We start from the raw sequence: 27,526 nt of genomic DNA on the forward strand, positions 1-27,526 counted from the left end.
AAATAATGCTGACTCACAGCCTGAAAGTACGTTTTAATATTTAAAGGATTTGTAACAGATGATTCAAACAAGAGTTTTGAGCAGTGTAAAGGAGCGCTTGTTGTTTGTAGTTTCTCTGATCACAAATGGAGACATGGTTTTATGTTTACGCGGCACAAAGCAACACAATGTGTAAAAAGACGATATAAGTCATTATAATCAATTATGTCCCCACAAGATGCTACAAATGCCTATTTTGTAATGGGTTGCATTGGTTTCATCTCATCGCACCGGGAAACTCTAATTTACAGTATGTGGGAAAAGAATAGTTTTGAAACTTAAATGGCATAAACACATTTCATTACATCAAATACACAAAATAATGTTCTTTTTTACCAACATCATGACAACTTTAAAAGAAAAAAGTATTAGCTGAATGCAAAGTGACCCACATTTGGTTTTTGTCCACTGAAAATGAGTACAATTAAACATTTTACTCCTGGAGTCATATTTAAATCACAATATCTGTAGAACTGAACCCAATAGGGCCTTAAAAAGTAAGATACCAAAAGGAAAGTTTAACACCTGAAATTTAAAAGAGCATATTTTAATATAAATTCTTTAAATGTCTATAACTTCTAGCGCATTATATTTAATGCTGTTGATTTGTAAGATTATTACTCGATAATTAATTTATGTAGCCTACATTTTTTTCTTGCCTCCTATGGGATTATGATGTGCGCATTGAGTATATCGTGTGCATCTTTATACAGTCAGCCCAGGGCCCCACAAAGGCTTAAGCACTCATCACAGGATGTGTGTAAAACCACAAAACCATGGTTGTGTGCAGCGGTGAACTAAATGACAGCTAAATTATACTGACATCCCTCTCAACTTTACAGCTTACCATTCCCACTTATTTTTTCTTTTTTTTTTTCTTCAAAATTGCAGTGAAAAATATCCGTACTGCAATATGGGGTTTCATAAGCGTTTAGCAGAGACAAGAACAGGACAATTAGGGCAAATGACAAACCTTGTCCCTTACATGACTCATGGCTGTAGGTAGGAATTAAACAAGCATAATGGCTTTATGTAAGTATCTTTACTCACGACAAAGTGTTCTTAGCTCGTTCACGACTGTCAAATAATGACTTATGTTCGGGAACATACTTACACAAAAGTTAACGCTGTTTGTTTACAACAGAGAGTTAGGACCTTCACCATTAGTACCAACACCTTAAGCTCACAACTTAAAAGTTACAATGACTGACGATTTCAGTGTGAAAGAGGAAAACATGGAATTTTAGACTGAGGTTTTTTTATGCTGTATAATTTTACGTTGTGAGCTCCAGAGGTTGGTACTGCTGGTGAAGGTCTGCACTTGAGTCCTTTCTGTTGTAAGCAAACAGTGTCAGTTATGTGGGCATGTGCCTGCACATAAGTCATTATATGATGGAAAGTTTCACCAAAAAATGTTCTTTACTGTTCTCTGAAGAAAAAAAAAAAGTCCTAAATCTTGAATGGCCTGAGGACAGAAGTTTGTTTTAGAATTTTTTTATATACTGTTCTTGAAAAACTTACCTGTGATTTTTGAGTTTTTGGTTTTAAACTTCAGCATCTGGGTTCATCGCTAATGTCTGTGTTGGTATGTCATTACAACATTTCATCCCACACAATGTAAACAAATGATTTTTGGTAGTACTTCAGCAGATCATGAGTGTATATAAGCAACTGGCATTTGTTGTTTGCTTTTGGGATATGATCTGATCTGGACTTGTGATGCATGACGTCGGTCTTAAAGGGGTCATCGGATGCCCATTTGATATAAGTTGATATGATTCTTTAGGGTCTTGTATTTTTTTATTACACATTTATTCTCATAGTATCGTTTCATAATGTTATATAATAATATAATAATATGCTGATATTTAAATTACAAACAATAATATTTTAAATATTTGAACTGAAGGAATTCCCGTCCTAGCGCAAGGATACATTCTCCTCCAAGAACGCAGTGGAGCTGTTGCGTGTGCAGAAGGAATCACTCAACCTTCAGTTTAAAGGTCAATCTTCGATGTGAGGTGAAAATAAGCAGGTAAAAAGTTTATGTTTTCTAATTTTGGTCATTACTATATGTTATTTCTATTATATTTGAGTTCTAGCATTTAGAATGTTTACCTTTTTGAATCGTTAAACCAGTGTTTCAAACTTCGCGCTGACCAGTGCAGTTAGTCATTAAGTGTGGCTATCTTCTAACGTTATTTTGTTCCTGAGGGAAAAACAGGCTGACTTTAAGGAAAGTCATTAGCTGGTTGTCTAAGATACTGTTATTAAATATTATTATTATTATTATTTGTATTATCAAGAACTCATGAAGTTAGCTCAGGTAACGTTAAGTTCGAATCTGTAGATATGTTGCCAACTTTACCGAACTTTGACGCATATTGCATACTCCATACTCGCACAAACACACACACACACACACAGTCACACATGCATCCTCTCACTCACTCTTAGAGACACTATCACACGCATATTCATACACACAGTTACACTTTCACATACTCTTACAAATGCATCCTTACACTCACACACTCTCACATACACATTCTCATATTCATCCTCACACACACACGCCTCACACACATTCTAATACAAACATCCACACACTCTAACATAGACAGTTACACATGCATCCTCACACACACTCACATAACTAACACACTCTCACATGCATCTTTATACACATAGTTACACATTTTCACATACTCTTACAAATGCATCCTTACACTAACACTCTCACATACACATTCTCACACACTCTCACATACACATTCCCACACTCATCCTCACACACACACACACACACACACACACACACACAAACGCCTCACACACATTCTAATACAAACATCCACACACTCTAACATGGACAGTTACACATGCATCCTCACACACTCACATACACACAGACTACTAACACACTCTCAAACGTATCTTCACACACACAGTTACACACTTTCAGATACTCTTACAAATGCATCCTTACACTCACATAGACTCTCACATACACATTCTTACACACGCATCCTCTCTCTCACACACACACACACACACACTCTCTCACACACATTCTAATACAAACATCCACACACTCTCACATAGACAGTTACACATGCATCCTCACACACACTCTCTCTCTTACACACACACACACAGTTACACACTTTCACATACTCTTACAAATGCATCCTTACACTCACACACTCTCACATAGACAGTCACACATGCATCCTCACACACACTAACACACTCTCACGCACATCCTCACACACGCATCTAAGGCTGCACGATTAATCACATGAGTTTTTCAGGCATGGCTCATCAGTAAAGCCGGTCCTGTGATTAGTAGTAAATATCCACAACCTGTTTTCAAATCGAGCAACATTTAACATTTAGAGCTGTAGTTCACTGACAAGCTACGCAATATCCTGTTCATAATCTAATGCAATTCATCTGCAAACGCATCTGACAACTGCATGTAATTAATCGTGCAGCCCTACATGCATCCTTACACTCTTATCTTCACACAACACACTCTCTTACATTGTCACAACCTTCTCAGTATGCCTCACACACAACAACCTCTCACATACTTCTTTATAGCAAACATCCACCACAAGCATGCCCTTTACAAGTTCTTATTGTTCTGATTTTATCTTAAATATATTCACAGCATATGTTACAGTCCATGTTTCATTACTAAGGATTCTTTTTTTTTTCATTCAACAGATGCCTTTTTAAGATGAACCCCGAGAAGGGATCGAAAGTGGATAAGACCACATCGAGAAAGAAATCGGGCAGTCAGTCCAAAGGTTCCTTCTCTGATTAACAAGATTGCGGATTATGAAAGGATGGAGTAAATCTTTTGAGTGTCAGATCTTCCTACATTGCCTAGCAGAAATTCTTGACAGTGTCACAGACTTAAAATACTTGCTGATTATTTGCTTTCATGGTTGAATAATTTTTTTTCATGCATCATCTGTTGTCGAGATGAATTAATCTGTTCACAGGTGGTTCAGTTTTAAGGACAAATTATTAATTTTTATTTGTTTACCAAACTGCAATATTGTTGCAGTTTTGAACAATTCTTTTATTGTGTGTTGTTGCAGTTATGATTTTTTTTTAATATACCGTATTTTCCGGACTATAAGTCGCACTTTTTTTCATAGTTTGGCTGGTCCTGCGACTTATAGTCAGATGCGACTTATTTATCAAAATTTATTTGACATGAACCGAGAGATATTAACCAAGAGAAATGAAACAATAGAAAACATTACCATCTACAGCCGCGAGAGGTCGCTCTATGCGGCTCACTGCCCTGCAGTCCACCACTGAAAAACAGAGTGCCCTCTCGCTGCTGTAGTCGGTAATGTTTTCTCTTGGTTCTTGATTCTAAATAAATGCGACTTATAGTCCAGTCCGACTTATAAATGTTTTTTTCCCCATCCTGATGTATTTTTGGAATGATGCGACTTATACTCATGCCTAGACTTATAGTCCGAAAAATACGGTTTATATTTATACAGTTGCAGTTATGAACAAAATGAATTGGTATGTTGTTGCAGTTGTGATCTAATTTAAACGTTTGGGTTTATTTTTTAACCTGTTAACTGTCACTCACGTTTTTGAAGATAGAGATGAATGTGCATGATACAAACCTAAATTTTTATAATTCATGACTGAAAACATTTTGTAACATGATTTTGATGTGCCATTTACATGGTAATGCCACGTCTGATTTTAAAATGGGTTTTAAGGGATGAATTTTGAGATTTTATGTTTTCAAGTGATATATAACTTCTGATGATTCCTAAAATGTGATATAGAAAAAGTATTATTTTTAAACAAAGGTCAAAACTCCTTTTGTAATTTAGATTTCTGAGGGTGCACTCTTGTCATAAATTCATCTATTACTTTTCCTACATAATTTTTAACAAAAAAAAATGGTAAAATATATATTTGGGAGTCTTAGACCTTTGCAACGATATATAGTTTGTCAAGATTAGATTAGATTTGATTGTAATATAGTATAGTCAACGTAGGCGTCCCGAATACGGGACGGGGTGACATTTAACAGGTTAATTGGAATATTGTTGCAGTTATGATCGTTTTGTAATAATATTTTCTATACTATTGCAGTTATGGACACATTGTTGTTGGAATATTGTTGCAGTGCTATAATCTTTATACTAGTATATTGTTGCAGTTTTGAACAAAGAATATTTGTAAATTGCAGTCCTGAACAAACTATTGGTATATTCTTGCAGATGTGTCAATAAATTATTAAAACACATTTTCGCACTTACGGCTGATTATTTGAATTAACGCAGTGTTCAAACTTTATGATTATTTAATGTTTGTTTTTTTTCTTAACTTTCCACAATATTTTTAATATTAATTTATTATTTAATTTAATTTATGTAAGACAGCTTATTAAACATTAAAAGCTGAAGAAAATACAGAAAATCTCATGTAAAATTACAGCAAAAAACTGTATTTTTGAATTATGGAAAATTACCATTACTTAATGTTCCTGTGTTCAGTTGCATGAAACTCCTTAAGCTAAGAAATACCTTAGATAAGGGCACCCTTAGTGAAACTTGGGTTGTAAGAAAAAACCCTAAGGGTTTCCTTAAGGAACTTAAGGCTGTTATTAAGTTTTTCCCCTTAATTATCTAAGTGTTCCCTTAAGCGTTGCTACAAAGTCCGTCGTGACCATTTCACCGCAATAAATTTAAGGGACCAAAACAGCTCCCTTAAGTCAATTTAAACTCAAAATACGATGGCTGATTTAGTGTTAATTGAACAGGAGGAAATACCAAATCGTGTTTTTAATGATCGTAATAAACCCTTGGAGACGATGAATGGTTGATAAAAGGCTGACAAGTATTATTATTATTATAACCACTTATGAAAACAATAATTGCATTTTCGTCCTCTGTCTAGTTTGTTTTACGTTTTTTGGTTTTCCGTTATGTTTTGAAATCCCTTACCTCAGGGATTTTTTCTCCCTCAGGGATACCCTCACTTAAGGAGTTTCATGCAACAGTGGGGGTCGAGATAAAGGTGTGAATCTCTTGCTCTTTCATATGGACAGTGTCTTATGAGGCTTTCACTTGTTGAACTGGTTTATATAACACTGTTGTTTTGGTTATAGACTAAAAAATGGTCTGCCCCCACGTAAGATTTTTCTAGTTCTAGTTGTTCATTTTTTATATTCAACTAATCAGAGGTTTATATAAAATTTACATAATCAAGTCTTAATATATTCCGTGCTCAAGCACATGTATTACGTTTGCCACAAAGCACATGCAGAAGTAGCCTAATAACTGTAATATTTTAATTATTAATAAACAAAATTTTCTTCTTGCCGACTGCAAGATGAAATTCACAGTGCTGGCCCTCTCCGACAAGAGAAATGCAACATTCACAGATTGTTGAATGTTGAATATAAATGCGATCTGTCATTAATGTGCATTAATAATTTTTAAACACTTGAATATGAATATTAATTCACATTTTGCCTATGCATTACAACTTTTTTTTACATGCAATTATCTTAAATAAAACCAAACAAGATTTGTAATGAAGATAAAACAAATAAGAATAAATGCTGCTACCCTCACACATGCAGTGCAAATCTTGCACATATTTTACACACCTGCATTTAAATGCAGCTGCATTTTTTTTTTTTTTATATGAAAGCAAGTAGGGCTGGGTGATAAATCCAGTTTGGGCAGTGACGTGTCTCTCCGCCCCATGGCGTCCGAATCGAAGTTTGTTTGAATGAAAATCTGTTCTCTTTTTAACATCCACCGACGCTACACTCAGTTCAGAGTGGCTCAACCCTCCCTCGCGAGTCTGACAGAGACACACTGCCGAGCAAAGGATGAGAGGAGCGGGGTGATTCTGACTGGAGCGAGGAGCGGATATTAAGAGTCTGAGCATCGTAGTTTTCACTCGCTTCAAGAGCCTCCATCACGAGTACAATTCATGCCAACAGCCCATAATATAACTGCATATTCATCAAGAATTCACGTTAAACATATTTAGCTATGGCTTGATCAGGTTATAATGACTGCAAGAGTCGAGCGTGATGTTACATGCTATAAGAGTTTCTTTTACAGATATTTTTGGGTTAAAGCATGATTTAAACAGATACAGCACATTCACACGCAATCGCTTTACAATAATACAATAATATGACCATGAAGTCAATACAGATATTTAATAGAAATATTAAAAACAAGCAGGGCTGTAACATAACTCATTAAAAAACGCATGCCAGGTCAACACCGGACACAAGTGGCTTGATCCGACAAAAGACAACAGAACTCAGTGATGCGGTCTACACTGGACACGATCCCCATCAGTGAACTGATGCCTCGTTCTGTTTATGACGAAATGTTCTGACACTGCGTTCAGATGATTTGACACTGTAGTGTTGTGTCATCAAGTTTAGACACACTTTCAGCGCAGTGGGGCACGGGATAACAACTCTCGCGTCCGGTGTAGACACAGACAGTGACTGCTCTATTTACAAATACAAAAAAAAAACCTAAACCAGCAACATAACGAGATGGAAATATAGAATAGAAAATATCTTTCCACTTGCTCTGTCCTCCGTCCATTGACACTGACTCACTGCGGAGCTGCCAGTTTGAATCTGAACGGCTCTTAATGCCGAGTGAATGGTTAGATGCATGGGCTATAAACAAATAATAATAAAAAAATTTTTTTTTTAAATAAAATAATAACAATTTCCAGCATTAAGGTAATAACATTAAAGTTTTTTATCATCTTGTCTCATTTATAAATTCATAACTATATTAAAAATTTCTGTCATTTGAATATTGATTTTAAAATCGATTGAAATCATAAATCAGATTTTTTTTTTTTAGATCATATGCTATCGCCCAGCACTAAAAGCAAGTAAAGAAGGCTCCCTTTAAAATCTCTTAAATTGTCAATTAATAAAGTTATTTTTTACATCGTGTGCATTTTGTTGATTATAATGAGAGAACTTGAGTTTAATCATGAGGATGGTTTATTAATCCGTCCATTCTTTAGAGTTTCAAAGATTTAGCTACATCATGCAGGTTTAAATCATTTCTTATTTTAGGCTAATTAGGCATAAATAATGTGAATAAAATTATACAGTGCAACAATTTCTTAATCAGTTTACAGACAAATGTCTTTTTCCCAAGAAGTTATCTGTCAAAATAAAGGACATGTATTGAATTACAAAAATGCATCTTGTTTTATTAAAGGAATTTTAAAATATAAATTAAAATACAGGCATAATATATGACAATACTGACATTGCATATTAATCCATGTAGCCTACCACCCTAAAATAGGCTACCACTTTTAATGCTCCGATGCAAAGTAAACCACAATTTGTTCTGAATAATATAACACATAATTCATATAATATAGATAATACTGCACACATTTTAAATGTATCAAATCTAAAATATGGTTTAATACCATGTAGCTTAGAGAAAATATAAGCACAGGCTCAGGCACAGGCTTCACATTTATCCTGCTTGTACCAGTGATGCGCGAGTCAATGTATAAACAACCCGCACCCGACCAACGTTTTCAACTAACCCGTCCGCAACTCAGACTGCAAAAAAATAAAAATAAAATATTGTACCCGGCTCGCTTCCTGACCCACATTTTTAAAAAGCAGTAAATGCTCATCGTTGTATCATTGGGCCATAGAAACGTAGGCAAAACTAACTAGGCCAAAAAAAAAAACGTAATATATTATAATTTAGTCAGGAATTATAAAAAAAATCGTCTGTAAGCTCATAATTTGTACTAAAATAGTCTAGTCTGGCTATGTCTATTTGTATGTTTCTGCAAGGTCAGCAGACATTGAGGCTCGGGTTTTTTTTTCGAGAGCTCGTGAGCGGAGAGCGCATTTCTGAATATCCGGATCCGCTCACTCATTCCATGGGGTCTCGCTCAACCCAGAATGGCCTGCTGGTTTTAAAATATGCAAGGAGTCATTTTATTGTTTAGTAATAAACTGGTGTTTCTGCAAAGATGAAGTTGACGATGCAGACTCGCCATGAACTCCAGAGAGAAATTCACATTTCATATGGATTACATCAGAGAGTAGCCCATTTATTTTTGGTTTGAATAATTTCGTTTAAAAGAAGACATTTCAAGCTGTCTGTAATATATAGCCTATATTTCTCAAATCTGTGAGGCACACGCTGAGTTTAGTTCACATGCAATGCAAGTGATCATGCCGGCGCCTCATTACATTGTCTGCTAGGCTATATATTTGCTTCTTATGTATTAAATACAGGCAACTGATTGATAAAACATTGATCAAAATTACAATTATACAATTTATACAAAACGAAAATCTTTTAAAAAGAGTTTTCTATAAAACAAAACTTAATGAAGTCGTCAAAATCATGTTTTACCAAAAACAGCGACGTTGCTCCCCATGCAGTCTACTTTGCCACCTCCATCTCTACGTGCAGACTGAGCTCATGCGTCATCTTCATGCAAGTTATTCAGCCAATAAAGTGTAGGCCTATGTATTTCAACCGCGACCCGAATATCATTAAAAAATATTTTTGGATGACTCGTAACCGCGGGCGACCGCAGGCACCCGCTCATTTTGGATCAACCCGCGCATCACGGATAAGTACCAAACTTGCATCTGTGAATATTACATATTAAATATTTTTAATAATTTAACTATAGTGTTTCTCTCATTTTCTGTAACTGAAGCCTCAACTGTAACACATCAGTGAGGCAAAACTGACGTCTATTGTATTTGCGAAAATGTGCTTTGATGCACCTGTTTGATAACTTGTGGTTAAAGCACCACTAAATGCACTTTACAGACGCCGTGGCAGTGGTACTTGCGGTGGTAAAAAGGGCCTTTTGGCTGTCCACCTACTGTAGGGGTTGCACAGATTATTCGACTAGTCGACTTCAATGCTCTGCAGAACAGAACAGAACAAATCGAGCACAAACGAACGGCACGGTTTGGAGAGATTCGGACGCCATGGGGTGGAGAGACACGTCACTGCCCAGAATTGTTTTTGTTATTTCTAAGAACGAGAAATATATTTGATGTTCATTTCAACAGCACAAACCGGCACAAATTGAGCACAAATTAATGACACCAGTTTTGTGCGATTTAGATGACTGGGGTGGATAGTGACATCACGGCCTCCGAAAATATTTTATATATCTACAGAAAGAAAATAGATAGTATTTGATTTAACGGCACAAGTGGGCACAAATCAAGCACAAACAAACTGCACTGGTTTGGAGCGATTTGGGCAACATTGGGTGGAGAGTGACATCAAACGTTCAAAAAAGAATGTTTAATATCTCAAACACCAAACCAGCACAAATGTTCATTTTTGCGGCACAAATCAGCACAAACGAATGGCATAGTTTTGGTGATTATTTATTTTTATGGGGTGCCAACTTCAGGGAGGTGTGATTACATTACTGGATGCTCGAAATTTAACGGGAGAATGCACATACTAAACAGCTTAATGTACAGGTAAATAATCACTGTTCTTATCTAATGCGCTGCTGCACTGTAACACACACACACAGGCTACAGACAGAGCTTGTACATAATGCGCAGATCACGTGCACAAAAAATCATTCAGAGCTGAAATGTATTGTCAACACTGTTGTGTGATTTCTCAATAAAATTGCTTAGAAACCAAAAAGTTATATATATTTTTCTTAACTAAATCCTACAGGGTCACTACTACTAGAGAGATGCAGAATTAGAATGTAGAATTAATTCACACACGCAATCGCTCTTACTAATGCATTCATGTAAATGCAATCTTTCCTGTGCTACTTTATTTATATCTGATTTAGAACAAGCAGAAATCTGTGGGAAATAAAACGACCCGAAGGCAAAAGAACTGATAAAAATTAGCTCTTATAGGAACAATAGCCGTGTGGCAGCGCTGTGTCATATGCCATAGCTGTGCACAAGGGGTTTGTCACAGCACCAGACTTATTTGTTCATTAATGACGACATCAGCGACTAGTCGACTTCGATTTGACTTTCGTCACATAAAAGTCGACTTTAAAAAAAACAGAAGTCATTCAACCCCTAATTCTATGGCACCTTTAACAACTGGATAGGGACTTTCTGTGTCACTTACAGAGCAAGGACCAATCCAGAAGTTCTCTTGCTGCACATGCTTCACACTCTCATAGATTCCTTTGTTTCTCAGTACCTAAAAGAGAGAGAAAAGAAAAGAGAACAAATAATAGGCAACCAAATGTAGCATCATTTTTTATTTGATTTAACAAAACAATTATTCATTAGATCAACAAATAATAACAGACACCTCAGCCAATGAACCTACTAGGTGCCAGGATGTCTGCAAATGACTCCAGACCCCTGGTTACCATGGCAACCATGACACCTCAGCAAGATAAGATCACTTTTATGACCTAAAAATATGTGGAGATGATCGTCCACCTCAGTTCTCTCTGAAACATACTGCTATAAAAATGGACTCTTCTAAATTAATTCTTAGAAAAATTGAATGAACACACATATACTTCAGGTTCATTGTGTATTGTTGTTAATGTTCTTGTATATTGTCATTTTGTCTTGTATGCTGTTTTATGCATGCTTGTGACAGAACTACTCATTCATGTAATTTTACCTGTATGTAATTTTACCATGTTTAGTATCTATGAATTTGTCTTCTGATGACCTAAACGTGTATACTATATGTTGATACCTATGCAACATAGTAGTGTTCTAAGAATCTTTACTAGTTTGTATACTAGTAAACAAGTACAACTTCTGATCCAGTTATATATGCAAATTACCAGGCTTTCACACAAAGATGTTGTAAACTCCCCAGTATTTCCAAACTCCCACTTGGAATTTCAGCCTTTCTCAGTGGACAAGCCCTTCCTAAGAGGCATGAACTATCTTACTTTTTAAAAAGGCTCATACTAGTTCGGCCCTCTCTCTCTCGACCTCTCTTCGATCTGCTCCCCTTTCTTCTGCTAAGAGTATGTGACTCTTTTCATAGCTTCTTTCTCTGGTTTTCCTGATGGTATTATCCATCAAATCTCATTTGCCCTTTCCCTTATATGAGTGATAGTATGTATGTTTGTTTGTTAGACTAGTTTGTGTTAGTGTTTAGTTAATAAAAATCCTGTACACAAATTACTTGTGTTGCTGATTCTGCCTTACAAATCAATGTTCCTTTACGATTCCGATTTTGCTACATGCTCTAATGCTACAGTTACTACTGGCAGCTTAATTTACTACAAAATATATCATAAACAGTTTTGTAATTGCTCCCAAAATAGTAGCTAAAACACAATACCAGAGCAGACCCAGAGCATGTCAGAGCTGCATAATGTCTGACATAATGGATGGAAGATAGAATATTATCAACATGGCTGACTTAAAATGACTGTAAAATTAACGAAGACTAAATGGGCTGTTGATTGCTTTCTGTCACCTTAAAAACTGTAATAATGTGACTGGTCTCTCCTGACCAGCAATTTAAAAATGAATAGTTACCATGTGACAATACTGCTTGTGAAAGCTGGTTCAGTAAAAGCAATGATTAAATCATATATATGTACTGCTACATATCAAACTTGGTTATGAAGACATTTTTTTCTCTCAATAGTTTAAGTGAGATCTTTTGCTGAAATTAGATTTCAGTGATTTGGACATGTCTGATGTTTTCTCACAATATATTTTATAATTTATAATAACCCTTAGTTGAGAGGACTCTTTTCGATATCTTACCAGCTGAGTGGTGGAATGTTGGGCAAAGCCCACAGGAGCAAATCCATATGTAATGCAGGACAGCAACGTTATGATAATATGCACAAAGGTAATCCAGTAGGTAAAATATGGCCTGACAAAAAGACAAATAATTATCAGAATGTTCTCTCAATAGTCTAAAAGCAACATCTAATTCTGACATGCTCCTGATGGAGGAGCATATCTGGTGTTTGTAACTCACCGATGACTATGAAAATCTTCCAGTTGTTTCTGTACTTGGCTGCTAAGGCTGTGTCTATAGTGTCGGTTCAACCAATTCCCCACCACACCCATACCATACTGACGCTTCCGCTTATCAAACGCAAAGTGCTTCACTTTGGAGGCAATTCGACCTCCACGACGAGAAGATTCTATCTCATAGGTGGCCACAGTTTTGGTGAAATCCTTCTTTCCCCTGAAGACAAAGAAAAAAGAAATGGCATTATTAAAACAGGGAAGTACTAAATATCTGCAAAAAATTAAAAGCTACAGAACAGTCTACAGATGCATTTCCAGATTACAATACAACCTAACTCTGTAGCTAGAATAGTTATCCACACTAAGTGCTCTGCTCATATCACCCCAATTTTATATGATCTCCATTGACTTTCTGTGGCTTATCATATTAAATTCAAAATTATCTTGCTCACTTTCAAATCATGTTTTTTTTCTTATAGAATGTACATTGTAAAGCATTCTTGAGCCCTGGAAAGATGCTATATAAATAAAAATTATTTTTATTATTATTTAGATCTAGTTTTGCAGTTTAAATTATTTAAAATGTATGTGTACAAGCATTAAGTTGGAAGATTTTCACAACTTACAAGTTGGGAAATGATATTCCCTCGCCCAAAGAAACATCTGCCACATGACAAGAAGCTGATATAGGGGGTGACTCAAAAACATCATCTGCCATAGAATAAAGCTCCTCATGGACATCTACCTATGAAAGAGATAAACAAATTATTCATATATATATATATATATATATATATATATATATATATATATATATATATATAGACTTGATTTGACATTTGGTAACACTTTAGATTAGAAACAGGGCTGTCGCAAAGTGGGGGTGAAAGGCCCTGTGGGAAGTTGACGTGCGAGGCCCTCTACAGTTTTGTGTGTGGGGGGAGACATCTTTCCACAAACTCAGTAAGCAGATTTGACTGACCATCTCGATCAATTTAACATTGATGAGCACTGTTGTACCACCGTGGCAGACCCGCCTAGAGTCCTGCAAGGGGCTTAAATTTAAGCTGTAGCCTGAGATGCTTATCCGAATAACTGGCCTGAGTCGTCTTTTCTATAGATATAAAACAGTTGAATATTAAAACATTAAACTTACATAAATGTGTGCTATATCCAATAGTTTGTATGGAGAGTGGATGCTAAAATGTGCTTTGCTGGACATGGAGATGACAACACGATCACTTTCATTTTTTTAAGTGGATATGCCATTTTTTTTGTAAGAGTAGTGCATCATTCGTAATTGTAAAGGGTGTACTTTTATTTGTTTGCACTCACAAAATCAACAAAACGTTGTGCTTTTATAAAATAAAGACGTGCTTTCTGCCTTCTTGTCTTGAACAGGAGCGCTTCACGAAAATGTACAGAAATTTAGCAAATAGCTTACTATATATACATATATATATAGGCGAGTCAGGATCGGCAACTTCTTCCTTGTGACACCGACTCAGAAAACACAACTTATTAATATAAATAATTCAAATTTCTTATTTATTTCGTATTTATGGTAATTACTTTTGCCGACCAGCCTAAAAGTTTAACTTTTTGTTTTCCTAACAATAAAAAGTTTTACTGAATCATATACTAGGGGTGCACAATATATATCGACCGATGAATATGTGCATCTCATCAGTAAAGCTGGTTATCTAAATTCCATCAGTTGCGTGATTTCACATAGAGCAGCTGTTACTACAAGGAGCCGTTTTTAACTGACAAGCTGAGCAAATCCACGTTCATTATCACCATTGATTAGCACAGCTTATAAATATATCGGTGCACCCCATCTTATACTGTCTATCATCCATTACTATCTTAGTCTTTCAAAGGACAAAATGGGTGGAAAAACGGTAGACATAAATTACATAAAATGCAGACCAGGAGCGAGGCCATCTGGAGGCGTGATGCCCTGTGTGGTCGAACACTTGGCAAATCCCTTGAAACGGTACTAATTAGGAAGCTCAACTCACTATTAACTAGTTGCTTATTATCATGTATATAGCATATTGACTGTACTTACAAAGCAAGTACTAATGCCTTATTCTGCATGACCATGTTCTAGATCCATTGACTATACCCTATAGCTAAACATAACTTCTACAACAACCACTTTACTTACTATCAATAAGCAGCAAATTTGGAATTTATGTTAATTGTGAATATGAGTTTCCTTATCTAAAGTGTTACAAAGCATTTATCTGCTAAATGTAAATACTTGTGAAAAATAAGTAAACTTTAGCATAGCCTACTTTTAAAAATGTATTAAAACGTTGTAGAATTCACTTCAATACAAACTTTTTTTTTTTCAATTAAATACAATTTTGTTATAGTTTAAATGTATATTAAATCCAGTATGTTGAACTCAATTCCTTCTAAAGTGGGTTATTAAATCACTCTTGAGTAAATCTAACCTTGAGTAAATCTAACCATTTGATAATTCTATTGTTTTTGAAATATGGTTAAAGTGTACTGACAAACATTTATGGTAACTCAAATATGTTTTTATGTAATTTCTATTTAAGTTGTATGTTGTATTTCAATATATTTGTAATTTCACATTTTAATGCTTGTAATTTACTACATTTTAAATATATTATCTTTCAATTGACAAATATTAACTAACAATTTTAAAAATATAAAAATATTCTTAGTTAAAATTACCATCTTAATCAACATCTCCAAATAAGTAACAACAAATGTTAAATGTTAAAACATTGATTTAAAATGTACTTTCAGGTAAAACTAATAACATATTACAAAGTGCATTTTAAAAAAAGAAAGAAATAGTCATAAAAATGTACTCTAAGTACACTTAAGTACCCTTTTATTTCAGTAATTTTTTCAGATTTTTAAATATATAATTAAGAATTGAAGTACACTATAAGGGTGCCTTCAATACAATTAAGCACACTTTTCTTTCACAAGGGAGTGGAAGGATCAGAGACAAAGACTGATAAAAATACGCACTTTGCTAAAAAAAACTGAATCAGAGGTGTCTACTGTATCCACAGTGTCGTCTTCAAGCCAGCTGGGCCGAGCAAAACTCCTCCTCTGAAATCCACGTCCACTCTGAGTGCCTTGTAGACCCTGTCGACCCTATATTGCCAGAACATGTCAAGAGAGGATGGTACTACATGACCTTACATATTCCAGTACAAATATAAGGAACAAATATCTTTTTTTTTTTTTTTTACAAAATGAAAAACAATGTGAGCTAAGCCATAATAGGACTGGAAACTTTGTCTATAATGGTCAAAAACTTAAATACCCAATTCATTATTATAATCAAGCACTTTAAGGGACAGTTCACCCAAAAATTTATTTTTCACCATTTATTCTCCCTCATATTGTTTCAAACCTTTAAATATGTCTTTATTCTGCTGAACACAGAAGACGATATTTTAAAGAATGTGGGTAACCAAACAGTTGCTGCCAGTTGCTTATGCAAAAAAAAAAAGGAACCACAAAATGTTTAACTGTTAAACTGTTCAACATTCTTCAAGATATCTTATTTTTTGTTCAACAAAAGAAAGAAACTCATACAGGCTTGGAACAAGTCAAGTCAAGGGTAAGTAAATAATATTTTTGGTTGAACCCCTTAAATCCCTTAAAATGTATGCACATACAAGTATTCTCCCTAAAGTTAAATACTAACATACAAAATATAATAATAACTAACACTAATAAACACAAATTAAATATCTAAAAAGGTGCAATGTCAATAATTTACGTAGTAACACAGACCTTAAAAAGGTTGGATGCAGCACGGAGGCTCATTCGGGCCACCGATTCTCTTTTTCTCCGTGGCAAACGTGTGTAACCAGAACGTTGGCTGGTGAATGAGCATAGAGAGGTCACTCCTGGGGTCAAAGGAGGATATGCTGTATGGGGTGTCCTCGGTCGCTCTGAGTCCTCATAACGGAACTGTCGCCCACGAGCCAAAGGATCCACAATCTTAAGAGAGACAGAGAGCAAGACACAATATGTATCAGTATTAGTGACATTAATAAAAAAAAAAAAAATACACACCCTTAACTTAACTTATGGTAACTGTTATAAATAACTGAAAAAGGATAAAGGATTCAGTTGAACGAATGTATGATTTAATTATAGAAACTTCTATACACTGAATAAATACAGGCTTCTGATCACAGCTGACGACTATAACAGTTAGTCTTGAAAAATACAAAGAAACACAAACAAGTCATACTAAAATGCAGAGAAAGGCCTAAAATATGCAGCTAATCTAACAAAAAATGCATTTAATTCTATTTTATTTTTTTATTTGACCATTTTATTAAAATGCCATAATATCCACTTTCATGTTTTTGCTAGTTTGCTGTCAGCCCAGCCTCAGGTACTACTACAGGAAAAGTGTCTTGCTGAAAGCAGGCAGCACAGAATACCCAAGAAGTAGTTCACACAGGACATTGTCTTTCTTTTAAAAACAGTGAGATAGATTGCATGAGACTGCATAAGAATAGAACAGAGGGCAACCTTCTTCTGCTGAACACAAAATAAGATATTTTAAAGGGTTAGTTCACCCAATAATCAAAATTATGTAATTAATAACTCACCCTCATGTCTTTCCAAATACAGTTTAAGATATTTTAGATTTTGGTCCGAGAGCTCTCAGTCCCTCCATTGAAGCTGTGTGTAAGGTCTACTGTCCATGTCCAGAGAGGCAAGAAAAACATCATCACAGTAGTCCATGTGACATCAGAGAGTCAGTTACAATTTTTTGAAGCATCGAAAATACATTTTGGTGTAAAACGACGACTTTATTCAGCATCAGATTCATCAATCGAATGATTAGTTCGTGAACCAGATATCACAAACTGCTTTGTTTGAACTCTCCCACAACATACATGGAAGAGAAGACAATGCTGAATAATGTCACAGTTTTTGCTATTTTTGGACCAAAATGTATTTTCGATGCTTCAAAAAATTCTAACTGACCCTCTGATGTCACATGGACTACTTTGATGATGTTTTTCTTACCTTTCTGGACATGGACACTTCAGATTCCCAGCTTCTCCTCTTCAGTTCACTCCTCTCATTTTCTGTAGGGTTCAGGTCAGAGGACTGGAATGGCTATAGCAGAAGCTTGGTTTTGAGCTCAGTGACCCATTTCGGTGTTGTTTTTGAGGTTTGTGTTTGGATTATTGTACGGTTGAATGATCCAAACATGGGCCATTATAAGATTTCTAACAGAGTCAGTCACTTTTTGATTTTTTATCTGTTGGAATTTAATAGAAAATCCATGATGCCATGTGTCTAAACAAGATGTCTAGGACCTCCAGCAGAAATATAGGCCCACATCATCAAAAATACAGCTGTATATTTCATTGTACACATGGGGTACTTTTTATCCCTGTTTTCACCAAATCCATCTTGAGTGTTAACTGCTAAAAAGCTCATTTTTAGTTTCATCTGATCATAGAAGCCAGTCCCATTTGAAGTTCCAGTCGTGTCTGATAACTGAATATGCTTTAGTTTGTTTTTGGATGAGCTAGGAGAATTTTTCTTGAAACCCTCCCAAACAACATGTGTTGATGTAGGTTCTGTTTGCCAATTTTTTTTAAAGGTTTTCTGAACCAGAAACTCAACTATTTTCGGCAATTCTCCAGCTGTGATCCTTGGAGAGTCTTTAGCCACTCAAACTCACCTCCTCACCATGCATTAGGACGATATAGACACACGACCTCTTCCAGGCAGTTTTCTAACATTTTCTGTTGATTGGAAATTCTTAATTATTGTCCTGATGGTGGGAATGGGAATTGTCACTGCTCTAGCTCTTTTCTTAAAGCCACTTCACCAATTTGTGAAGCTCAATCATCTTTTGCTGCAAATCAGAAATATATTCTTTGGTTTTTCTGATTGTGATGGATGATTAAGGGCATTTGGGCTTTGTTTTCCCTCCACTTTATATTTCTGTGAAACAGGAAGCAATGGCTGGATAATTTCATGTTTATAATCATGCTGGAGTGCTCAAAATTGTGAATATGAATGGGAATATACTTCAGAGATATTTTACTCATACGAATTTCTAGGGGTGCCAATAATTGTGTCCAACGAGTATTTGAGAAAAACATTAATTTCATAATGATATTTCCCCTCCGTTTTAAATTCTTATTATCCAATGAAAGGATACATTTTTGTGAATTTTTCAAATAAAACATCAAAAGGATTAACAATGCAGATTAATTTTCACAACCTTATTTGATCATATTTGCCAAGGGTGCCACTATTTGTGGGCATGACTGTATGTATGCATGTATGTATGTATGTATGTATGTGGGTTCATCCAGGTGGCCTGCTTGACCAAAACTTGTGCTAAAGTGAATTATCTTGGAGTGATTCTTTTTGTTAATGGTTACAGGGATGAAATGTCTGTGTGATTCTGCTAATTCCTGCTTTGAGGAGCCAGTTCTAGACCCAAATGCAGAGCTGCAGCCTGGAGTTATAAAAACATTTCTTATAGTCACTGTATAATATAAGGCATATACTTTTCAATATGTTATAAGAAAGGTAGTGTGGTTGCACCCTCACATGAAAACCTTTTCTTGGGGTGCCCTATTTACAGACTGATTCCGCCCCAGCATTTTTACCAGTGGAGTGCATTGCAGGTGGATGCATAATTACTTAGTGTTTCAACTGTGTAGTTAAATACAGGCCTACATGATTCCAAAAGCATACTAGCTTTTATTTTTATTTTTTAATACTCTAATTTTAAATCGTGCACAATTGAACTAGTTTGCATTCAATATTGTTGTACTTCAACAAAGTACATATGTTACATCTCATTTGTAAAATTTTAAACTCTTTAAAAGCTATTTTGAAATCATTTTGGGGTTATTTTTCTTGAGTTGTTTTGGTTTTATGTATAATAATGTTATTTGGTGTAACTGTGCAAAAGGCACACCAGGGCCAACTTTAAATCAAAACAAATGAAAGGCCTTCACACCTTACATTCAACAAAATTTCAGCCATGTAAATCCGTAAACTCTGATGGATTCCTGTATACTTCCATATGAGGGATCTGGGCTTCTTAATTTAATGTACCACTTCATGTTATTTTCAACATACATTTGGCAAACAAGATGTTCCTTGGGAGCTTAATATGGTTACTATACTTTTCTGAACGACTCTTTTCATCTAGTGCTATTACATAACAACATAATTTTGCTAACAAATTATAAATCAACATAATCAATTACAAAATAATGTTGTTAATTACCATGGCAATTACTTGCATGTTCACATTGACCATATATAAAAAGTACCTGTACACATGAGAGGTGACATGATCACAAGAAAAGATTGATGTGTACCAGCAGCTATACATAATATAATAATATTCTATAAGTTATAGTTGTTCCATAAGTTCTTTAGAGTGATTTTTATTAATAATGTGCATGTCTACAGAGTGCAAATTTGTTTGAACCTGCCACAAATGAAAATCTGAGGTAAAATTAAATAATTTTGCATTCTTCTTTAGACACTAGATATAAAGGAATTAGATTTTTTTTTATAAATTCAACATAGCCTTTGTACAAATGTAAAGCAAAACATGGATACATAAAAAATGCAATCATCTAGTAATTCCAATGCTTCAATAATGTTGATTCAAACAGTCTCACACATTTTTAGTATGAGCAGTCGGTGACTTTGCCTCAGGCAAATAAACTTGCAAGAAAACTGCAAGAAGAAAAAATAAAATGCTGTGGACTTTAGGTCAGTTATAAGCTTATTTTCAAGGATACTGGAATAAAACAAACATTTGATATTCTTAAGCTACTATTTATACCGATGAGTTAATCTTTTTTAGCATCTGTAAAAACAATTTTGTAAATTATCCTTGAATTAATTACATGTAATATATTGATATAACCAATCAGAATATCATATTAAATGTTTTAATTAATGGACAATCCTATTAATATATAGAAAAATATCAAAAGATTGTTTATGAAGTCTATTAGAAGTACAGAGGAATTACCAGTTGAAGAAATTTAAGAAATTGTTCAAGTAAGATTGTTTTATTTTTGTATCTGTAGTACATTAAGTACAGAAATTATTTTGTGTACATACTGAGCAGATACCTTTGGCATTCTGGCGGCCACTGGTGACTCCGGGCCATAATCTAGGCTGGCTGCCTCATTCTGCTCACAATACTGAGGCTTCAGTTTGCCATATCTCTGACTGCAGTGCCGAAGACTCTTCCTGTGCCATTCCTGCTGCTTGGATTCACTATCACTGCCCACTCCAAACCACTGAGCTGTACCCCTGTATTAAAAAAGAACAAAACTATATATTTATTATAGCACCACCTACAATAAATAATTTAGATCAAAATGGATTTGTCATAAACTGTTTACTCTATGAGAATGTTGGTCAAACACTTAATTTGACAGGGTTCTACAGCCCCTTATTTTTATTTTTATTTTGGTTTTAATCAACAGTTTATAAAATTAGTTAATAAATAAATAAATCAAATCCCATTCTTTCAGAGAAATTTGAAATCCTTTGTCACTTAAGGTATTTGCTTCATGTATAGATCCATTAGCATAATTAGATTTAATTCTTCAATAAAAGGTCTTAGAATTGAGGATGAGGAACATAAATTTGTATTTTATGCAATATTGGTTTTAAAAGTGTTCCTGTAGCTCAACTGGTCGAGCACTGCACTAGCAAGCAAGCAAGCGCAAGGTTGGTTTGATTCCCCGGGAACACATGATATGTAAAAATTGATAGCCTTGAATGCACTGTAAGTCGCTTTGAATAAAAGCGTCTGCTAAATGCATAAATTTAATTTAATTTTAATTTAAAAGAAAACTACATATCCTCAGAATTAGTAGAGCTAGATCTATGTGGAGATTTGTCAGGTTAAGACATAAGCTAGGAAATGGGGGTAAAATACAAAAGGGCTTTAAAAAGAAATATGATATTAAATGGAATTAAACTTAAAGTACTTAGAAATGATTATTCCAAACATTTATAAAATGTATATAATTGCAATAATGATATACTGATTTTAAAAGGAAGGAAATACTACCTTTGTAAAATTATCTTTGTTTGAAAAAATCTGTACATTTAAAATTAGCATACTCCCAAAATTCTTAATTCTGTTTCAAAATCTTCCAGTTTATATACACCTTTGTATTAAACATGGAATATTTGGTATATGTAATTTTTTTAGAAAACCTAAAGTCTAAAGCGGAAATTTGAGGAGATTGGATCACTTGATGCTTCAGTGCATTGATTTACAGTACTGTGCGAGAAGGGGAAGTAGGAATAGATATTATTGCATAAGTGAAACATTTGGATGTTTGACTAATATTAGGGATCGCAAGTTGGTTTAAGTCGAAAGAGCAAGAGATCCAGACTTTTAATCAAATGCCTTTAATGATGTGGGCTTGGGCTGGCAAAGGGCTATTATCAGATCACATTATTTTATAGACATCTACAAATAAAAAGTTATTTAAAAGATGAAATTAAGACGAAATTAAAATAAATAAAAAATTCACCCTCAGTTTGCATTTTAAGAACAAAGTATAATTAAAGTTCATAATTTACATAACATTAAAGTTAAATTGTAAGATGATTTAGACCAGGGCAGTGCTGTCCAATCCCTGAAAGGCCACGGTCCTGTAAAATTGAGCTCCAGCTGCAATTATACACACCTGAACAGCTAATCAAGGTCTTTTTAAGCATACTAGACACTTCCAGGCAGGTGTAACCCCTCTTTCACACCGCAAGCGTGAGCGGTGCATGAGCAAGCGTGTCTGTGCAACTACACCGTCACTGCAGCAGCAGACTCTCGCGAGTATTCAAACAATGGATATAATTCAACATTTATTTTTATAATAATACAATAAAAGTTAAAATGGGTAAATACATATTTGTTATACTTAATTTTCTGTTCTGGCATAATTGTTAAACACTAGACATTGGCATTGTTGTTAAAACTCTTAACATGCTTATTCTTTGCATTTTGAGCAGGTTATGTGTTAAATCACCTTTATTTTGTCCATCAAAAGTGTGCTTTCACTTTAATTGAGCGTGAGCAACACAGCAAAAATAGAACGAACGCCGAAACCCCAGCTGCACTGCTGTTCACGCGACGCTCCTGCTTGACGCTCACGCGCTGCTCCTGCTCCCGATGTGAATGCAATCATTGATTAACATGGACGCCGAAAAAAATATGCGCTGCTCATGCGCCACTTGCAGTGTGAAAGAGGGGGAATGAGGCAAGCTGGAGCTAAACTCAGCAGGACAGTTGCCCTTCAGGACCCTGTCAATAACTCTGTAAAACAATAAAAAAAAGTTGAATTGTTTTCAGGTAATATCATTTTTAAAGAAACAAAATAAAAATAGAAAATAGAAACTTCAGAATTGTATGTAGGATGATTTTTGTCTTTTATGACTAGCCCCACAGTGCTAGCACTAGAATATTCCAGAAACATCCAGAATGTTTCCACCCTTGCAAAATATCTATCAAAATAAATAAATAAATAAAAACATGCAAAATTCATTCAAAAACTTGTTTGTTTCTAAACCAATGTTTCATAATGAATGACAGAAGTTCTAAAATGTACCTTACCTAAATATTGACCACAAATATTATGTTACATGAAAATGAATCATAAAATAATTAGTCTCACAGAATTACAGAACCATAAAAAATAAAGTGAAACATATTTATTACATTGTATTAAGTATACCTCTCCTGCCTGCCACTGAATTAATTATTTGGGTTGCACTTTATTTTACAGTACGTGTACTAACATGTACTTATAGTGTACTTACAGTGTATTTATCTAAGAAATGTAACTACATGGGGTAGGGTTAGGTAGGGTTCAGGGTTAGTACCTAGTTATTACATAGTTATTGTAATTACTATAATAAGTGCATAGTATGTACACGAGGAACAGGACTGTAAAATAAAGTGCTACCATTATTTGTTTACATATTTACCTAGTAACTTATCATTTACATAGTTTCTAACAAATGCATGGGGTGCTTAAGTAGTGGATGAAAAATATGACCATCCCACCAAGTTCGAAATTTATATCACTTAAAGTCTCTCAGGTCCAGATTAAAAAGAATGATTACCAAAACAGGCTTAATGTTTGGGCCCTTAAAAATCTACAGACAAATAGCTATGAAGTGGTTTAAAATGGTCTTATCCAAGTACACCTTTAAGGTCAGGAGACATGCATTTTATTATCTAGGCTAATCAGTTTAACTTTTTTGACAGACAGTTGATAAAATTACCAACCAAACGTTTTTGTTTACATAGGTACTAACTGGGTTAGCTGTATCTAAATGTGTCATTACTGACCATCTACATTTGTATCTTCACTTCAATGCACATTTTGTTATTTTAATTAAGTAGTCCTTCTCTTCGTTTCGATAAAACTAAAACTTCTTTACAGGGGTCATATGATGCGATTTCAATTTTCCTTTCTCTTTTGAGTGTTAAAAGCTCTTGGTGCATAAAGAAGATCTGTAAATTTGCAAAGACTAAAGTCTCAAATCGAAATAGTTAAGGCTAATCCATGCCCACCTAAAATGGCTTGATCTAACACGCCCCCACATCTCTACGTCACTATGTGGGAATGTTTGCATATCGCCACCCAAATGTTCACACAAGGAAAGAAGGTGTACCTTTTATTCTCATGGTTGCCGCTGGCGCCATGTTGTGGAGTCGCTGTGTGTTCCCTTGTGAAAGCCAAACTACTTAGTTTGGACTTCCAGAAGAGGTCAAGACTAGAAATCAGTTGAGTTGAATTTCAACACTGTTCCAGAACAATCCAACCCAAATATTCAGATGTGTGCATTTTATGGAGGATGATGACTTTCTTCTTAGTGAACCAGTCGAACCAGTTCACCAAATCGAACTGAATCTTTGAAACAGTTCGCTTCTCCAGTATGCACTAATCCAATAATTACTAAAGTTATTCATTTTATAAACGTGCCTTACACTCCCTCTGATGCGAAATAAACCAACATCCCAAGTTATTTAGTCTTAACAGTACATTGACTGAACTGCCGAAAGAGAACCGATGTGCATGAGCAGAGCAGCTGGACTGAGTTCTCGTGCTGCTGGCCTGGAAGACAGCATAGTATGTTATGGGGCATAACATTTGCATCACACATTTGAGGCATTCGGCCAATCCCAACGCACTGGATAGCTGGCCAATCAGAGCACACCTCACCTTTTCAGAATGATGTGCATTGTTAAATCAATGTGTTTCAGAAGGTGGGGCATAGAGGACAAACAATAATGTATATTATATGGAAAATAATGTGTTTTTTTACCTTAAACCGCATAAACGCATTGCCTTACACCAAAAACTCCAAATAACATTCTTTTTAGCAGCATCATATGACCCCTTTAAATGATACATTTATTTCAATTTACCAGTTCTGTGTGATCACTGTATAATACAAAATGCTAAAGTTTCTTTACAGTCTTATAATTCTAATTGATATTTAAAAATAAAATAAAACTATGAATCTATTTCTTTATTCACTGATTCACCTGTGATTTTACCTGCGAATGCTCTGAGAGAGTGATGTTTGCCTCTTGAACGTTGTTCGTCTGTCTCTGGTAGATGGACTGCTGTCTGACAGTCCTTCACTTGACTGCTGTCGACTCACACTTTTCTTAAAAGATGGCTGCAGGGACTATAAAAATCACAAACACTCATGTAATTAGGACCCAGCAGAATGTATTTGCTTTGTAGCCTCACAAATCTCAAAACATAAAGAATGTTTACAACTAGTTCTTTCTTAAAAGCTTTCTATACAGCAGGTGACTTTTTTTTAAAACATTAATTCCTTGTTGTGAACTGGTAAGACTACAGCGCTGAATTCTAAAGTTCTAAAGTTTGTTTGCAGTCAGTCAAACAGAACTGACTATTTTCATCAGCTCTTTGCCATTTAGTAAACAAGATGTACTAATAAACTGTGAATGAACGGTCTGTGGGCATGCCATTGGAGTGCAGAAAGAAGAAAATCTATCTTTCTTAACTGTTCAGTGTCAGCAGCTAAAATCATTATTTGACATGAAAAATCTAATATTAATATATTAATCTAACAACTTCTTTAATTAATAACATGTTGATAACAAAACTATACACCACAGAACATCTGTTTTATTCATCCATATCTATCAATTCAATTTGAGCATAAGAAATCAAACCACTTTTTTGTCCACACTGTATGTAGTAGCTAAATGCTAAAATGTTTATTTTTTTCACATCAGTCCACACCCCATACCCACAATACCAAAGCAAACAAAATGAAATAGTTTTTAACTAAAACTATCTTGCATTGCTTTAAAACTTAAATAAAATAGAAATTGTAGCAAAATATTTTCAGAAGACAAAAATGGCCCACATCTTCATATTAATAATACTTTTTAAAATCTCCCACTAGCACCATGCTATTCTGTGAGGTATGTTTTTTTTTTTTTTTTTACACTTTTAGATACCTTTTTGTCAGCATCGGTTTTGGGAATTGCAATCATCAGACTTGGTGGCTTCTTGCTCTTCAGCCTACTTTTTGATTGACCACTGTTACTGTTTGAGGCATCTTCTTCCTCAGATGACATCCTGATTCTGTTTTTCAGGTCTATTAAAAAAAAAAAAAAAAAATTATATAGTCAAACCATATTCATTATTGGATGTAACATTTATGTTTTAAATCTAATGATAACTGAAATAAGAAATCTTACATGTACCATTTGTAATGATATTTCTATATAAACATTAAATTTAATGGTATTACTGAAAAAAAGTCATATTAAGAAACCAGGCAGATAAAAAAAAATGGTATATAGGAGGAAAAGCATTAAGTCAAATCTTAATGTTTGTGTAAGTTTTATAAAGGTAGTTTAGATGTACCCTTCACAACATCCCACAATCACAATGTATAGTATTTGTAGAAAGCCTGTCTAAAATCAGTTTTTGAAAGAAATTTTGAAAGTTATTTGTTATGATTTACTTATAGACTTTTCACAACAACAATAAACCAATCATGACAATAACAAACAGTTCTTTAATTTGATAGCAAGACATAGAAGTACCATACATAAGAATATAAAAACTGACCAAGATAAAGTCAACTAGGTCCATGAAGCAGAGCATGAGAATACAGATTAAAGTTCTGTTTGAGTTTACAGCAAGTCAATCTTCTTTGGAGCTTATCGTTTCCATTTCTATTTTTTCACAAATAGTTTGTGCTTGGAACATTAAACTTTCACACTTTTGCTTAGTTCCGAGCAAATGGTTTAACCCGTTCTCAAAAGTCAACCATACATTATTCTTATGATAAGATTGTTTTACATGCATTTTCTGATGTGTAACAGTACACATGAGCTTACTACAATCACATACTTAGCTGTTA

The 27,526-nt window shown here is 34.7% G+C and overlaps 1 protein-coding gene across 2 annotated transcripts in view; it reads right to left on the reverse strand.

The window, feature by feature from the left end:
- LOC113050723 (inactive rhomboid protein 2) overlaps positions 1–27,526 on the reverse strand; it is a 59,071-nt gene that overhangs the window by 20,134 nt on the left and 11,411 nt on the right. The window contains exons 3-11 of one of the 2 annotated variants that reach the window (XM_026213975.1): positions 26,613–26,752; positions 25,671–25,804; positions 21,214–21,397; positions 16,853–17,062; positions 16,076–16,204; positions 13,681–13,799; positions 13,059–13,271; positions 12,839–12,950; positions 11,214–11,288 (exon numbers count right to left, since the gene is read on the reverse strand). In XM_026213975.1, the coding sequence (XP_026069760.1) occupies positions 11,214–11,288; positions 12,839–12,950; positions 13,059–13,271; positions 13,681–13,799; positions 16,076–16,204; positions 16,853–17,062; positions 21,214–21,397; positions 25,671–25,804; positions 26,613–26,732 (1,296 nt within the window). In that variant the 5' untranslated portion in view covers positions 26,733–26,752. Of the gene's footprint in view, positions 1–11,213; positions 11,289–12,838; positions 12,951–13,058; positions 13,272–13,680; positions 13,800–16,075; positions 16,205–16,852; positions 17,063–21,213; positions 21,398–25,658; positions 25,805–26,612; positions 26,753–27,526 lie in introns of those variants that run through there. The other variant, XM_026213976.1, reaches the window with a different exon arrangement.

This window comes from Carassius auratus, chromosome 31 (genome assembly GCF_003368295.1).
Source record: "Carassius auratus strain Wakin chromosome 31, ASM336829v1, whole genome shotgun sequence".
NCBI lineage: Eukaryota > Metazoa > Chordata > Actinopteri > Cypriniformes > Cyprinidae > Carassius > Carassius auratus.